The sequence below is a fragment of the Dermacentor variabilis genome, chromosome 3 (genome assembly GCF_050947875.1).
Source record: "Dermacentor variabilis isolate Ectoservices chromosome 3, ASM5094787v1, whole genome shotgun sequence".
Classification (NCBI taxonomy): Eukaryota; Metazoa; Arthropoda; class Arachnida; order Ixodida; family Ixodidae; genus Dermacentor; species Dermacentor variabilis.
In genome coordinates this window covers 43,830,572-43,848,747 of record NC_134570.1, presented here as the reverse complement: position 1 = coordinate 43,848,747, position 18,176 = coordinate 43,830,572, and the positions used below count along the sequence as shown (strand labels likewise).

The 18,176-nt window shown below is 50.0% G+C and overlaps 1 protein-coding gene across 1 annotated transcript in view; it reads right to left on the bottom strand.

Moving 5' to 3' along the window:
* Positions 1 to 18,176, bottom strand: part of LOC142575474 (uncharacterized) — a 369,458-nt gene that overhangs the window by 145,166 nt on the left and 206,116 nt on the right. The window contains exons 3-4 of the mRNA XM_075684869.1: positions 11,646 to 11,856; positions 84 to 185 (exon numbers count right to left, since the gene is read on the bottom strand). Coding sequence (XP_075540984.1) covers positions 84 to 185; positions 11,646 to 11,856 — 313 coding nt within the window. The remainder of the gene's footprint in view (positions 1 to 83; positions 186 to 11,645; positions 11,857 to 18,176) is intronic.

Here is an 18,176-nt window from a genome sequence, read left to right as displayed (position 1 = left end):
CCGAAAAGTGTGCCGTCTCGTCAACGCTATAGGTGGCAGTACAATGTATGCTTGCACTTCACTACAGCGGTCGCTCTCCTCACCTGGCATCTCGCAGCCCTTGCCTCCGTAGCCGTCGTTACAGTAGCACAGGTTGTCCAAGCAGGCGCCATTCGTGCACCGGGGCATCTTGGGATGGCAGTGATCTGCGAAGAAACGAAAGAAGACGGCGCCTGGGTCAGCGACGAGCGAGAAAGACGAGAAATGGCGGGAGTGTTATTCGAGTCGCAGCTGGTGTACCACCCTAGAGTGGAGAAATGGAGAAAGGGGACCAGAGATAAGTAAACGAAGCTAAAGAATCTTCGTATAAAACTGCGTCTGAAAGGACTTGCACTCGCAAGGCTGAGATGCTACGCGCCCTAGTGACGCTGTGTTTGTTGCGGCGCAGTGCGGTGGCACCATCTAGTATGCACTCAACGAGTGACAGCTGTTGCCTCCGAGACTTCCGTGCGCAACTGTGCGTCTTTTCCCTTTTTGTAAAGCTTTCGCGATTAGTTTTTGAATTAATTAGACATAATATGCACTACATGCGTTAGACAAGCTGACACGAACCGCACAGTGCAAATAGTAAGCGTGCCTTGACATTGCAAGTAAAATTTTGCGTGATTACACATCTCGGAGGCCCATATGACACACAAAAAGCTTCAAACAAGAGGATTCTTAGGCTAATGCAAACACTAAGTATAACTTGCTATCGCAAGTAAAAAAAAAAAAAGAGACGGAATTTCCAGCACGTGAATGCATGCTCCTATAGAGGCGCGATAGCATGCACCGCGTATTCAGAAGTGGTCGCTCAGTTCAGTTGTCTTCCTTGCATAGTTGGGTGGTTCAGAGATTTTTTCTTTTCTTTCTTTATTTGACGGGAGTGGTGGGAGAAGAATAAAGCTCTTCATAAAACTGGAAAATAAGTCCTTGCTATTATACATGGAGGGAGGCCGCATTACGGCAAACAAAGTGAAAAACACCGGCGACGACAACCGAGACCGGCATGTCTACGTATATGCGACCTCGTCGATCAATGTGCCGTGCAGGAATGTGGTTTGTTTCCAAAGGGTATACACGCCTTTTCTAAAGGCAAACGAAACGCGCGCCCTCCGAGGAAATCAGTTCGCACGCCTGCATGCCGCAAACCATTAACACTCTGGTCAGTGGTTTGACCGACCGACCTACAGGCGGCAGAAATCAATATTGGGGAGCCGCCCGAGCAACACAAGAGAGAAACACCGCGGCCAAAGAATCGTAACAGGTGCGCGGGTACAGATAAATGCGCGCAGCCGCGCCGCATGCCCACGCGCACTGGTTGGCTCCGATGAGGTTACCCCGTTCGCGGCGGGCGCAGCACGCTGTTATTAAGGAAAGCGGCGCAAAAAGTCGAGACGGAGATCCATTAGCGGCGCCTCTTTCCTCACCTCAGTTCGCAGCCTCGCCAACCTATGCGCCATCCTCCCCACTTCGCCACCTCTGCGGCCAGCGCGTACGTGCAAGACGCGCGCAGAAGCCGCGAGACAAATGTAAACACTCTTCCCGTAATAAGCACCTCCATCTTGACACGGAGGCCAGGGGCGGGCAGTCGCAATCGCTGCCCCATCGATGTATACGCACCACGCCTGCGCTCGACTAACTCTTTCGCGGCGCACGCGACGTGTGTGTGTGTAGTGCGCATAGAAGCGGGTATAGCGGGGGGTGGGGGGGGCAGTATCGAGGGGCGGACGGGGCAATGAGCAGATCACTTTAAGTGCATTTATGGTAGAACTCTTCGGGGAACGAAATTACCTGGTGCGTGTGCATGTGTGTGTGCGGAAAGACGGAAGGGCCCCTCTTCTAGGTCTGGGCTCTGTTTTAAGACCTCACACGAAGCATTTCACTATACTGCTTAGCACCCCGTCTTGATCAGCTTCGGATCACGCCTCTATACGCCTCGTGCGCGTACAGCGGCAGCGCAGGTATCCACGAGCCGAGCTCGGAAAAATTCGCCTGCCTCGGGGAACCGCGTTCGGTAGCGTTACACCGGCGGACCTCGACCTTTCCGAGTTCACGCGACGCAACCAACTTGCTGAGCTGCGAGAGAGTGGCCGGTGAAGCACACACGCCGAATACCGCAGCTTCGAGTGCTTGAATTCAACGCCGAGCGCTTAGGCTGATACGCTGAACTAAGTGTGCCTCGTAAGGCAGTTTCCTGCGAACCTGCAGGTCAAGGATAGATGTCCAGATGACTGGATTGGGACATACATTAATTGCTCTCCAGGACCTCAGTGCCGTGTTGCTGTTCTCGGCATACTATTATTCTGCTCGTTCGCTTGAGCAACCCGTGCACCTTCGACGTCCGACTTCTTCGTTCAGGTTTCTTCGTGTGGCCTTTGTTTCTCTTGCTCTGGCCCGCAGCATATAGCCTCGGGCCATTTGTCGCACACGCGCTGACAGCTGTCGACGTCTGAACGTGACTGCTTCTGCAGAGGCCGTGTTCGTGTAGGCGTGTAAATAGCACGGGAGTGGTTCTTTCTCCTCTTCCGGCAGCTATCATCTACTACAAAGAAAGAAAGAAAGAAAGAAAAGAAAGAAAGAAAGAAAGAAAGAAAGAAAGAAAGAAAGAAAGAAAGAAAGAAAGATCTGAACTTAAACAACGGCCTTTGCAGAGGCGACTCACGCGCTTTCGAGCACAGAACTTTTCTTTTCCCTCTGCCCCCGGAAGGACGCTGCTTTGCGACAGAAACAGTCGCAACGGCGGCCCCGTACTTGAGGCGCTGCTGCGGTTCCGAGGGCTCTGGACGGCTCTCTCGCGAAGGCGTTGCGACGTGGGCGAGGTGTCAATGTGCTCAGACGCGAAGGGCGGAGTCAATTGACATTTTTGGGGCCAATCAGAGTATACTGCACTGTTTTTCCTTTGTTTATCTCTCGCTCTCTTCCGCACACACCGGCCACAATCGGATTCTCCAAATACTCCACCTAAACTACTGCAAAAGCGTGAGAAAATTCGGCAACGCCCGCCGATCACGGACCGCACGAGCTCGCGTCCGTATCCTGCTTATGAAAGAAAACAAACGGATCGAAACGTCAGATAAACTACAATAATAGTTCGTAAGCCGGAGAAAGAGCAATAAACTGCGCGAGGCGAGCGGCGCAGATAATGTGGGTATAAACTAAGCAGAAAAAGAAAAGCGTCACGTGGGGGGCAGAGAATTAACGTGGCGCGCGATGACGACGTAATGATAAGCTTCCAAAAAAACCGCAGACTCTCATTACGCGTATACGAGCTGCGACGGATACGCCTAGCTGGCCACGCGGCGTTGCCGTTCCGCCGTATCCTGGAGCGCGCACTTTCGTGTATCAACAAGTAATCGAGTTTATTTAGGCCGGAAAGAGAACGATGTCGACGTCACGGCACCCAGTCGCTTTAGCCCGAGCGAACGTATACATGCACGCGCCAATAATGGATCACCGCAACCCATTAAGGCAAGGGCCCGCGCGAGCAATTTTCCGGGAGCAATTCGATGAAAATTCCTGGCAGGTCTGGAAGCATTGCACTGTCGAGCAGAACGGAGAGTGAGAGCCTGACACGCTTGGAAATTAGCCAGGTATTCGAAGGGAGTAAAGAAGGGAGTAAGAAGGGAGTAAGAGCAAAGGAAGGTAGCAAGAGTATTGAACGGCGCAGACAGACAGACAGACAGACGGAAAGACGGACAGACGGACAGACAGACGGACAGATAGATAGATAGATAGATAGATAGATAGATAGATAGATAGATAGATAGATAGATAGATAGATAGATAGATAGATAGATAGATAGATAGATAGATAGATAGATAGATAGATAGATAGATACTACGTACATCAGTGAGCATTGGCAAAAACATTAGTCAAGAACGTCCTAGAAGTCAAGTCAACAAGTTTTTGCCCCTCAGGCTAAGAAAATAAGGTTTGAGAAAGAGGAACGCTGGGTTTGAGACAAGCATTGAGTCACGTTTCGCGTAGCTTTCAGACGATTATACGTTGAATAAATGCGTTGCAAGCTAGCGGAGTCACGTACAAACGTTCGCATGCAAATGAACGTAAAATTGCACACGAAGTTTTATTATATTGCTTTTCGACCATTTCTTCACGCTTTGCCCAACAGTGTAGACGCCAAATAATACCAGCCACTGACAGCAGAAGTAACTTTACATTCGTTTCACGTTGTGCGCGCGTGTATTTTTCAGCCGGTAACTCGCAAACTTGCCACAGAGAGCCTCGGCGGCGTCGAAGGGTTAGCCGACCAGCCTAACCGGCCGGGACCTCCGAGCTTGGTCTGACGCCAGACCTCGGCGAGCAAGCCGCCGGTAATTCCTTACACCACGGTTACCGCGTTTGCATAGCGTGCACATCTTTTTCCTTTTTTTTCTGTTGGTTTGTTTCCTTCTCGTCAGTTTGTAGAACGCTAATTGGTGATTAATCTTGCGGTAAATAAACCGATGGTGGGGGCATATAATTGGGCAATTTAAAACCTGTTTCGCGCCAGAACCTATAGTATATAGCAAAGTGCCTGTTGTACCACGGCGACGATGTCTTTTCTTTTTTTCGTTCGGTTACCACTTATAGCACTAGCGCACTTATTTTATTTTCAAGTAGGAGGTATCGTAGTATACGTTATCACCCAATTACCTAAATATCGGTGTAATCAGTTTACTAGGGCTAATGTCCCCGACCTTCGATGTATTCGCGCTCGTCGCTGCTTACGTTGATTTTCCGAGTCGCGATGTACATCGTAGGCACTACTATACCGGCGGGCATTCGACTATACCATACGTGTACAGACCGGCTCTCAGAGCATCGTTAGGAAAATTACAGCGCTCAACAGCGTAATTGCACGGCAGGTGCATTAGCAAATTCCACACGCCAACTAGAGTGCGGGGGGTCCGTTGATACCAGTGGCCTTTTTAGAGAGGTTGCGTGGAAACAGGAATACGCTCAAGGGAAAATGTTTACAATCGCATGGTTAGGCGCGTCGTCAAAGGGATATCTCCCACCATCGCCTGACACTGATGCCACATGTATGTTGCTACAAAGTGGTGCCTTGTGGCCGAGTTCTCTGTCGATGAACAACTTGATCTACGTTTTAAGGCGACACAACACGGAGAGATATGTTCGACTAGGCCGAGTTAGATGCCTTGAATGGGAATAATGCAAGGTTGGGAGATGGGGGCTACTGTATGTGACTCCCTACTTTTCATCTTATGGAGAAAAAAAAAAGTCTAATACGCGGTCAGCGCCCTTCCTTCGATGATCAAAGCCCTGTCCATCGCGACGTCCAGTGTTTTTGAAGCGACAGGCCTGTCGCTAAGAACGTCGTGACTTAGAACGCCGATGCAAAGCTGTAAACACCAAGGTCGCTGCTGCGTCTTCATATGCCAATCATTCGGTCCGTCGGTTTAACTACTGCGTAAGGTCATAGGAATAAGAAGACCCGTACAAGTGTGTGTGTAATACGTCTTACTCTCTCGTATCCAGGTTTGTCTTGCGCTCTCTTTTGTAGAAAACGCAACACCAAACTGAGCAAACCGCGGTGTTTGCTGAAGAGTGAAACCATAGACACGGCTACACCTGCAGATACCGTTGTGTACCAAGCTGAGGTCTGACTTTGTGCGCGTTCATCCGCGATCTGACGCTATCGCGGTAACCATTGAGCGTGGTCGCAGAGCATACAGCATGCCACGCTGACACGCCCCGACAGCCGATATAAAGGCTTTGGCGAAGCTACGACCCCGACATGCCTTGCCTCAATGTTATTACATTTCTACAGCTTATAAACGTCTCGCAGAAAGCTTCCTCTCCCCGCACATTTATAAATCTATTGTTTTGTTAAATGATAGCGCATATGTGTACTATATACATAGATAAATGTGTAAGATCATTAATTCGTATAGGATATCCACACAGAGTGCGCAGAAAATAGAAATCTGTATTTGCTGTCGACGTCGATTGGGCAATAGGTACTCTATCCTCCGTATATATACTGCCACTACACATGTTGCATAAGGGTGTCAAAAAGAGGCTGGTGCTATTCGAGATGTCACACAACGTTTGGGATGATCTACGTAAATTGGTATAGCTTTACAGTTCGTTAACTTCAACAAGTTTCGGGACCTTAAGCAACATTACCGAAAGAAAATGTAGTGGGCCGTCAAGTGAGAGACACGTGAGCGAGTCACGTGTGTCGTGCGTTATCGCATACCCCTTGCATTTGCAGGCATTGCCAAATTGGACTATCTTCTTTTACTTGCCTATATGATGTTACAGATACCACGCACGCTACTAAATCTGCAGCGGGGTTGGTACACCATTCTTGGGTCAGTCCAACTCCGTGTTCCCGAGAGAGACGGCGAAAGGAACGGTTGACTCCGCGATGTGAAAAACGATCTCCGCAATCAGGCCGCCACCTCTGGGGAGATCGCTTTCTCATATACAGAGGCCTAAGCTAAGGTGAGCGAAGAAAAATGACTTCGAAGGGAATGAAAACTACACGTTCTGCCTGCCTCCGCGCACTTGAGGCGTGTAGTAGGTTAATGCAGAAAGACAGCGAGTCAGCTCCAGCCCACGTTTTTAAAAATAGAAAGAAAAAGAAACGGGAAAAGAAAAGTCGTGATTGCAAGGGCCCGCGGGGGTCTTCTTGGAAGAATGCTGGCTGGAAAATGTAGACATCCTCTTTTGTGCTTGCATATGTATACAGTTCATGCACACTGACCCTCCGACTGAGCGAAGCTCCGCCAGCAGTCAAGAATTTGGGTAAAAACGCCGGGTGAAGAATACTGCAGTGCGTCTCGGTGACTGCTTGATTCCGGCCATGGCGCACGTCATCATTAAAGCGTTACAGGCTATTTTTTTTTCTTTTACCGCCAGAAAGCAAGCGCATTACAAAACCGCCGGTGACTGCGCAACGCATGGGAATGCGATTAATTAGGATATATATATCGTTGCCCTCACGACAGGCGGCGGAGATGAGGCAATTGGGATGGCATGCCTTCGGGTACGGTTACAAATAGGTGGCGCGTTTTAAGCGAAAGAAGATAAAGAAACCAGCGAGCAACAGCAGCTAAGCGCTGTCGGGAACATCCCCGACGGTTCGCTATGGCAATCGTAGCCAGGAGGGGAGAGCGAGCATACCTGACATACCGGATCGCGTACGTATGTGTACACATGCGTATACGAAGCGCGCGCGCGCACACACACACACACACACACACACACACACACTCGCACGCAACAACAACGCAAAATGTTTTGTTCCTCTTTTCCCCACTCAACTGCTGGGGGCATCCATTTGATCCCCCGCTGCCACTCGGACACAGGTAGAAAGCATAGCCGGTAACACCGTGCTGAGTCTCTGTCGTGTCTGTTGCTTTATGTTTTAGTTCCGATTATTTCGCTTCTAAACAAGTCGTGCATCAAAGGGTCGACATCCGACCAAACAACAACTGCTGCTGCTATCGCTATCACGCTCTCTCTCTTCCGCCCCTCCAGATTTTTTGTTTTCTTTCCCGTTCTTTAACGTCGATCGGAAAGGGGTTCGCGAGGCTTGTGATAAATGGAGCGGCGGGCGTACGTAGCCCGGGCTGGCGACCATAAATCGCAGGCGGTTCCCTCCGCGGCGTCTACCGCGAAGCCCGCGTCCAACGAGCCGCTTTGTTAAACGACGGCTCTTCGTACATATGAAGATGGACGAACTATTTGCTCTGCGCCCCGCCGAGTTTGCTTGGAGATCGCTATCGGTTCCTGCTCGCCGCGACGAATGCCAGAGATCGCCTCCCCTTTTTGTGCAGTCGTCTCGAAGTTTCTAATAGCGCATCGAGGGTGTCCTCGGAAATCCCAAATGCCGCTTTCTCTATAAAGTTGGCATCTTTGAGAGAGACACGTTCGTAAGAAGAATAACAAATATAAGTAAACAGAAGTGGTCACAGCCAAGCCGCGCATCTCGTAGTATAGGCGGATTAGGTCACGTGACTACAAAGACGCGAGCACGACGCTACGGGGACGCCTGGTGTGAAGGACGGGTTTTACCGCGCATTTCAAGGCTAAAGGGCCATTAGGTTTCCCGCAAGAATTTGCTAAAGGGAGCTCTGGAGCTACGATCATTCAGTTGCCGTGGTAACCATCTTGGGAACAATGAGTAGTACTTGGACTTGTCTAATCTTCGTGCGTGTGACTCCAGACGTTCTTGTGGCTTTGTTTGCTACACTTTGTCTGGGGACTCGAACGGCGTGAACTTTCTCCTAAGGCAATGCTTTAATAAACTTGATCAAGTTGTTAATAGTTTCTTGGCAGAGGTTATTGTTCAAAGCGTGCACAGCTCGGAAGAACATTAGCAGTCTGTTCATATTGCATGTACAATATGTATACAGAGGCCTCCAGGTATACCACGCCTGTTTGCAACTTGGTGAAGTTATATCGTCCTGTATTTTTTCGATGCCTGCATAGTCGCTCCGCAGTGTATAAGCGGTCCACAGCGACGGTACAACAATCCCAGTTTTCCAACCGTCGTTGCTAGAGTGTGGCCAACTTTATACGGCAGCTGATGGCGCTCCGAGCTCGATACTTCGCACCACACCATGACGTCGACGCGACCTTAACCATGCCCCATAATCTCGGACCAACCACTGGGAAAGTGGCGACCGCTAAGCGAACCACGTAAGCGTTAGTTTCGCTGTCAATGAGTTGGATTTGAAAAAAAGTAAACGAGGCTCTCTGCTGCTTAGAAAATGACTCGCACCCTTCTCACCCCCCAAGACTAATGACGATACGCACTTTGTGGGTCACGATGACGGCAGAAAAACACAAGGACGATATTATACGAGCACGTGAGAACTCCATACACGGTACGCGTCCGAGTACACGCGATCTTATAACACTGCTGCTTAGGCCAAGAGAGATCACAAGCACAGTGGAGAGTTGCATAGCTGAGCGTTTACGGTATGCTCCGTTTAGATCGGCATATTTTTACACATAATCTAATTGCAACATACATATACATGTTCTTGAATGTATGTAAGCAGGTGAAGGTTATGTACAAGTGACTAACTGCTAGAAGGGAAGTTAACTTGTACAAAAAAATCCTGGCTCTCCCGTAATCGAGAGCAGATAAATAAGCAAGAAATGGCTTAATATACTTAGACAAAAACTGCTTACGTACACACTTAACTATATCGAGCTCGTTTCCTGGACCAAATACTGCGACAGGCTGATAAACGCCGAACACGGGTAAAATTGTACAGTTGGGAACTCTGTGTTCAGGCATGTACCTATAACAAAAAGTAAAATAAATAAGAGCACCACCGGAGCTCAAGCTTCCTCTTCGGTGTTCGCGAAGTTTCGTTTAAGAAAATGCAAAATGCGAGAATAATTTCCAGCATTACGTAAAGCATATTATTTCTGCCGTATGCCTTTTATAAACTGTATACTTTTATGCGAAGAAGCAAAAACTACCAGATGGTGTTTGTGGCTTCTTTCTTTCCGCACTCTGAATGGAAAATTACGTCGCGGAGCTTCAGGGACAACACACCGCCAACGTGGACGTCGCAAAAGCTGAAACACAGCGTTCGCGGCCATCGATGGAACTCCATAACCTGTATGCGAAACTTTACAGATGATATACTCTGCGCTTGACGGCCGGCAGATGTGTCGTGTGTGCTACAAAGCTACGCGAAGCGTTATTATTTATTTATTCGTTATTGTATCTACGGCGCGGGGGGGGGGGGGGAGGCTTTTTCAGAGAGTGCTTATCCTGCGGTTCACTCGGAACTCCAGGCAGAGGGCAGCCTGCGGCTGCAGGAGACAATCTATTTCGGGAAACGACTTATTTCTATCTCTGGCCCACGAATTTAATATTAAAGTAGCATTATATCGTCGTGCCAGAACGAGTTGGCGCTTGATTTGAGGTCGTAAAGCCAGCGCCGGTAGGCTTTTATTGCTTAAATGGCGCCAGCCGCTCAAAAAAAAAAAAAAAAGCACGGAGAGCACGAGTTGAGTGCCGGACTTTCGGATGGGCGTTGACTCTTGAAATCGTCCTCGAAACATCCACGTGCCGGTTGGTTTCGAAAGCGCACTATTACTGCTTGATGCCCGAATACCATCCTGGCATCTCATCGCAGGCTGCTGCGCGACAGTCGTATAGAAAGGAGTGCTGCTATGCGTGTGTGATGCCCTTAAGAAGTACGATAGGAAGCATTTCCCGATACGCGTTTAACGACGCGTTGCTCCCACAGCAGTTCGCACACGCCAACGCCGCAAGCATGGAGCTGGAACTGTACGCCGCCGTTGAATTCACGGTGAATTCACGGCGAATTCGAAAGCAACAGGCATGAGACGTACAACACGACACGCCTAGCGTTTAAACTTAAGCTCATTCTCGGCGAGACCGCGCGTGAGATTACGCGCAAAATGCGGGTTTCAACAACCTGAGTCAGGCGTATACAAGTCTGGCTGATAGACGCTGTGTGCATGCTTGGTTGTAGTTTTCTTGCAACAAGCTGTATTACAGGATGTCTCCGCAAAAGTTTGACGCTGTCTTCTGCCTGCAAGTATAGGTATACCACCTTAAGGTGCCATATAGGTCACCCGCTCTCGGCTTTACGCCACGTCGTCCTTACGGGATTGATACTTACAAGTTCGACTGCCGAATGTTCTGCCACGTTTATTTAAAGAATGCATGTGCCTTGAAACCAATATACCGGCTGTCGTAACAGCTCTGTCAAACTGATACCGCATTTCGAGCTTTCTCGTGTTTCAAGCACCATGATAATTCTGTGCACATGTACCTCCCATACTCATCGCTTCTTGTGCACTCTCTTTTGATTTTTGAAAGGCGTTATGAGTAGTGACGATTACCTGGGAAAAACTCGCCCCGTCGAGCATGCAGTGATTCAACATGTCCTAAAAGCTAGGAAGACGTACACGAGACGTTGTCACTTAGAACCGTTTTCCAATTTCTCAAGTGCGCTTCTCTGCATCGTGAATTTTCCCCCCAAACAATGGCGGCATTGGCCAATGGTTCATGTTTTGGTTCTAACGAAGGCTAAGTTCTAGCTAGCTGCGCATGGCTGGTGCTTGTTTGTTTGTCGCACGCAGTTTTCATCAGGATAGCCGCATCTGCATTTCCCGCGTCATAAAAATTGCCCAAGCTACGCTCGTACCCCACATTGGCCGCGGAAGTGCGTGGTGACTGCGCCACAATTATCTTGGCAAACTACGAAAGCTAGCTTTACGATTAGTCGCGGTTAAAATGAAGCTTGCGCCCGCTTGTGTACAGAACATTTGTTTATAGTTACCCGAGCCGCGTGCACCTATTCCCGCGTCATAAAATGCACAAATTTCCCTCATACGTAACCCCGATTGGCAAAGTGACTGTGCTGCCATTAGCATTGCAAGCTTGTCTTGCGGAAAAGGTTGCTTTATAGTCACGAAGTTACGAAAAAGGGGCTCACTCAATAAGGGAGAATACAGTCGAGTTTTTTGGTAAAGTGACTGTGCTGCCATATTAGCATTGCAAGCTTGTCGTGCGCAAAAGCTTGCTTTACAGTTACGAAAAGGGGCTCATTCAATGAGGGAGAATATACAGCCGACTTTTTTCTGCGACACTCACTCCTGTCTGTGCACTTGAGGTCCCTGGCCAGTTCGTCGGAGCCCTGGAAACACTGGGGCACGCCATCGCACAGCTGCGACAGCTCGAAAAGCTGTAGCACTTCCGTGGACTCGTTCACTTGGCAGCCGAAGAAGCCGTCTTCCAGGTTCAACACGAATATCTCCTTTTGTAGGTACGGGCTCGGGAACTTGGGCCGGTACTGGCCACTCGCCTGCGAGAAAAGGAGAGGAAGGAAGAGCGAGAAACTTGAGACGAGTACCCCAAGATGTACGGAAGCGACAATAAGATTCATGCGACGTTTACGTATGCAGCGTAGGCACAAATTAGAGAAGACACATGATCAGCATTCAAGTCAAGCTTAGAACTTCCACATTCCTCCGTTTCCTTTGATAAAGATAAGACTAACGATATTTCGTATGGTGAATATATTTATCTTCGCGATGTTTGCAAGCATGTATGCGTATGTCATCATGAAAGCAGAAGCAACGTGAGCATAGACTGACAACAACAACAACGGGTACCGGCGGACAAAAGAACGTCAGCGCTGTTTGGTCCTCGAACGCGCTGGTCCTACTATCGTGAAAACTCGCAATTTTGATGCAGCTTGCCATATGAGTTGCGGTCAGCGCTGGAATACCATAGACGTCGGTGGAGACCACTGCTGGTCCTGGCCACCGAAGTCGCTTAAAAAACGGACGACACATATAGTCAAGTTTTATGCGACGAGAACTCTACACGAGAGAGGATATATGACGACGTTTACCGAAGCAAGACACGCGCCGTTCGCCGTGCCACTCGTCATTTCCTGCTGTTTCATATACAGCCGTTACCTCCAGCCGTCGGCGCAGGTAGGAGCATCGAACAAAAAGCCGGCGAGGTACCCGCTTTTCCGGTAGCACTAGAGACGTGCCGGGACAACAGCGCGAGTCTTTCGACATGCGCCGCGGACACGTGCATGTCATACGGTGAAATAATAACGATGATCATACGTCTGAGACGGCATGCAAACAACAACAACAACAACAACAACAACAACAAAAAAGGCCGGTGCAAAGTTGGAGAGAGAGAGAGAGAGAGAGCGTGTGGCGGGATATACGCGGATATCAGGGGGCCGGGATTAGCTTCAATCAGATCTCAACTCGGCGTCACGACGGAAGCCTTCGGTGGTCCCGCGGGGCGCCGCCTTGTAATCTCTGGTGGCCGCGCCTCTCACCATACATCAGGCACGCCACGAGCGGTGCCACCCTCCGAAGGCACTGACCCAAGGCCTGTATACTGCAGAATGCGGGTGCCGCTCCGCGGATAACAGCGCGCGACGTCGTCGGTCGTTCCGCCGCCGTCAACCGATGCTTTCTTCCCATGCACCGATGTATCCGATGCGGCCAGCGTACACAGCGTGCGTGCGTGCGTCGATATGTGCATACACGGTGCGTGCTTCGCATGGCGACCATTGTCAGCCGAGTGCCGTGGGTTGTATACAAGAGAGATCCAGATCTGGTACGCGCGCGTTCTTGTCGAGGTTCTTCTACGCTTCGAGACAGACGTGTATAGAGTATCTTTGAGAACAATCGCTTTCTAACTGGCGCCACAAGCGACTCTTTTCGGTGTCGACACCGTTACGAGGCGTTCACAGCTTTGCTGCTAAGGCACCGTAAGTAACCGTTCGTACGATGGCACACGCAGTTGCGAGTGTGTGCTGCACTTTCCTTCCAACAGCTCGGCGTAAACTCGCTCCGTTCACGGCAGAGGTTCGGTAGGCACGGCGTTCTGCAGCTAAGCACGAGGTTGCGGGATCGAATCCCGGCCGCCGCATTACACTACGAAAGCGGTACGTCAAAACTGTTCACGTGCACGGAGAAGCGCGTTAAATGATCGCGAGTATATTCAAAATTTAAGTCGGGGCTTTCTATTACGCCGTACACTGTCTATAGCAAGTCAGGGTACGCATACGGCTTAACCACGTGACGTCACGGACGAAATATCATTGACGCAATGTCGATGTTCTTTTCACAGCTTTCAAGTTTGCCGCTGGCGAAGGTGGAGGATAATAAACGCAGACTTTCGATCAGCATGCTATAGATGTACGCCTATCACAGTGGTCGCGTTAACGTCGCTCAATATGCTAAACCGGTGCTCTTTTTAACACAGATTAAAAGCACGGCCGGTGAAAAGGCCGCGGTTATACCCAATTCAGTGCGCGCTGCAGGATGGCCAGAAGAGGGCCTCCATATACTTGTTCTCCCTACTTCCACGAACCACGTGCACATTTCTTTCGAAGTGGAGCACGCGATCTGTAAACGAATACAAAGACAAACCGAGAAGTGAGGTCACGGCCTCGGAAAGCCTTTTCGACTCGCCTCTCTTTAATAGCTTGCACGAAAGCGAGTGCTCGCGGAATAAAAGAGGAATGCTCCTCCTCTTATTTTTTTCGACGCGCAGTGACGGTGCACGTTTCGCCGCGATGCGTAACCGCGCTGTAATAGTTTGGCGTGCCGGTCGCATCGGAGGGATTACATCCATTACCGTGACATAAAAAGCGAGGGGCCCGCAAATGCTGGGGCGTATACGCGTATAGTATGCGTAGGTATACAGGCGGCGGCACGGTTAAAAGTGAGCGCGGCTTCGATAAAAACGCCGAACCGCGTCGGCCTTGCCCTCGAGATCGCGTTTGCGTTGTATTGATGGCGCCGTTCATCACCGGTCGGTGCGTCGCCCACGTATGCTGCCTGCCTACGCGGTGCACCGCGAGGCCTGACCTACACACATCAGCACACCAGGGGTGGGAGTGTGGGGGGGGGGGGGCGAGTCTTGGAATACGCGCATGGCAATAACATTCTCTTCATGCAAACTCTCCTTGCCGCGCTCCTCTTAATTTATATCCGTTGGGGCCGCGTTGTGTCATGAAGCGGATGACACTGCGTTTCGCCTATGCCCGGCGAGCCACTCTCTTCTTGCTGCCTCTTTAGGAAGATAAATCTTTCTTTCGCATTCCGTAAACCAGCTGGTAATCGTGCACTGAGGGCGAGTTGTTTTGCGTGCGTCCGCGAGAAGACTAGCTTCGGATCGCGTGCCATTCTTCTGAGATTAATATCGCTTTGAAGGCATGCAAACGAAATGCGAACGGACTTGTTGAGTGCGCTTGACTTTCCTTCTTTTGTTTTGTACACGATACGCGCGTGCGTGCGTTGAAGATATATGGCAGGGAAACTCTGTAAGCGCACGTCACATACGCCGAGAGGGATTCACACACACACACACGTTCACACACACACACACACACACACACACACACACACACACACACACACACACACACACACGCACGCACACACGTATTCTTTCTCGCTCGCTAACGAACAATGCACGTCTCGCTGTGAAGAGCACAGAGCGGGCAGGGGCTCCGCTGACTCCAAAATGAGCGTTTCTAGCGTTTCCAGCAGCGAGCGGATAGACGAGACCTGACCACGGAGTGGACCTGACGTTTCGGCAATCGTCCCCCAGGATCAGCGAAGAACGCACAAACCTCCCCTGCGTAGGTGGTGGCGCGCCACGAACACACACACACAGACACACACACACACACACACGGACACACACACCAAAGCGCGCCTCTCAATTCGCGCGCACCACTTCGCCAGCCCCTCACCGGGGGATCGCCGCGGTGCGACCGCTGCTTATCTCGCCTCGGACCCACATCAACAGTTTACACGTGTATGTCGCGGTTTTGAGGTGCGCGGGCGGAGGGGACGTGTTCGTCTATCTGCGGTGACTCCGCGGCTGCGAGGCGTCGGTCGCCCGACGAGGGAGACAGCCAGCCCACCCCGATACGCGCCGTGTCGCGTCGTGGCGATAAGTCCCTCCTGCCTCAACACCCGTGCTTTCCGCGCCTCTCCTTCTTTACAGTTGTTCGCTTCGAGTCATTTTTTTTTTTTACAAGTGTCGCGCACGTTCTTCCCGATCGCCTCCTCCTTCTTCTGCCCCCCCTCCCCCTAACGATTCCTAAACCTCCACACGCTTCCCCTCTTGTCCGGTTTACTATCTAATTGACTCTCTCCGCTTCCCTCTCAGCGTGTAGTAGTTTCTTTTTGACACGTCCCGTTCGCATTCGGTGTCACCCGCGATTCGCTCGCGTGTCGCTCGCGCGACGCGGCTCAACCGCCTGGATTGCCTACAGTCTACCACTACCCCACCGTTCTTATCTTTTGAACGTCCTCTAACGTCCGCCAACAGCTCTTATCATTGCTCAATGCTCTGTTTTTTTTTTCTTCTCCTTTGTGCTTTCTTCACAGGCCTGCGACCGACAGTTTCTGTTAGTTTTCGTCTTTGTTTATGCATTCTTATTCTTTTCCTTCTGTTCCTTTGTTGTTTGCTTCCCCACAAGGAAGACGTGCGTCCCTGCACGTAAGCACGTACTAGTCGCTCCTAACGCGACATAAAGCGTTGTTTGAGCTTTCAGGCGACTTGTCGCAGGGTGGAGGGGAGGGGGGGGGGGTGTAGAACGCAACCAAAGAGCACGTATACCATAAGCGCATACAGAGTGTTTCAGCGAACGCTTTCAAAAGAGAGAGAGAGAGAGAGAGAGAGAGAGAGAGAGAGAGAGAGAGAGAAACGCCTGCGGTAGTTAGCGCAATTCTAGTCCAAGAGCTGGTCTACTCGAAGACGCGGACATAACTTGCACAAAAGAGTGAAAAGCATCAGCGATTAATTACCAGGACTCACATGGAATTAAATTTTTGTCCAATTACCTTATGGCACATATTGCAATTTACACATTCCAGCGGATGAGACTGCAAGTCGCATCCACTTGAATATAATTGTGTGCATGGTACCGTTTAGGAGGGATGCGCCATCAAACTTGCGGTAAAAATGCACTGTCGTTCCACTTACTTTCTTAGCAAAGCGTAATTTTATGCATTGAAGCAGAAAAGTAGCTGGAAGGCCAATGCATTTCTTCGCAAAGCTCGGAAATTAATATCTCGAAAGGGGTGTCATCCTGAGAATACGTTCCAAGCCGATCCGCCTTGCAAACTCCACGACTACAATCTGTAAATTGCAATATGTGCCATAGGGTAATGAGTTAAAAAGTAAATTAGTAAATTCTTGTTAATTAGTTGATTATGCATTTCAATTATATGTGCAAGTAATGGCCGCCTCTCCGAGTAGACAAGCTCATGCACTAGAATTATGGCATCTGCCAGAGGCAATATTAAAAATTTCTGAAAGCGTTAACTGAAACACCAGGCGCAATATCATCTTTAGGCCCTGCACGCTTAGAAAGTGTATATATGCAGCTTCTCACGATATGGATTGGGATTTCATTGCCGCGTAGCGTTCCAGCGCGGTCGTGTCTGAGTATACGAAAGAACAAAACTTTGTACTAGTGAGGTAGTAAAGAAAGACAGCTGGTTGGCGTATCCTGTTGTGAAGTTTTCTGAAACAGCGCAACTAAAAAGGCAAGAAGGTTAGAAGATGAACATTAAACATTACGAGCGCTTGTCCTGCTTTAGTTCCCTCTTTCTAACTCTCCTGTCATCGTTGTTCTGATTTTTAAAAAAAATATCTTCGACATGAGCACACTTGGATCACTATGGCTTTCCATCGTCGATTTGGTGAAAAAGGGACCCAACTATCCCAGTATGAAGATTCATTGGCAACGCTACGATGACGAGCGCTCCTTGTTGACTGGCTCACGTGCGTGTGAAATGTCTTTGGTACGCTCCTGAAGCAGTTTATGCAGGCGGAAAAATTAATTTCCAAAGGTGAGGTTGATAAGTTTGCGATTAGGGGGACTCCGTTCTGGCCTATTCCTCACACAGTGCTATCCAAAATGCGTGTGGCTGCGTGGCCACACGCATTAAGCATTATCACTTTGCTTTTTTTTTTTTTTTAGGATTTAGAGCTAAGTGTTGGAACGGGCACACAGCCCTTGTTGCATAATTGGGACGTGAACAAAGTCGAGGGACGCTCTGCGGCACGGCATGGGGCCTGCTGGACAAATCTTCGGGGCCGTGGCTTCCCTAAAACTGGCGCTCAATGAGGGGCAGCCCATTTAGCACCTTTCTCATTTCTTTGTTTACCGCCAATTTAGCACGCGATCTTGAATAACGCGCTCCGTAATTATGCTATAGCGAATGAGAGTACATTTTCTTTTTGTTCTTGTTGCCCGTCGGCGGAACTTCTGCACACACAACTCTACACCATCCGTAGAGCACGGGTCATCGCATTGTTGCGCCCGCATGGCGGCAACCACATGGAGCGCCTTTCCAGCGTATTTTGGCCGCCGATCGCGTCGCCCGCTTTCGATCGCGCGAAGCGTCCGTTTTATGCTGCGCGATTGCCGCGTTGTACGTATATATATACAATCTCGGGCGAAACGCGTACCGCGGCGTTCGCCACATCCTCCGCATAGCGCGCACTTCCGCCGCGATGGAAGGGAAGTCACTGCGCGACTTGCTTTTGCGGTCGTCTTCTCAAGCAACGCTTGTGCGGAACACATGGTCTGGAAATAGGAAGCCGGGAGGCGCAATTCCG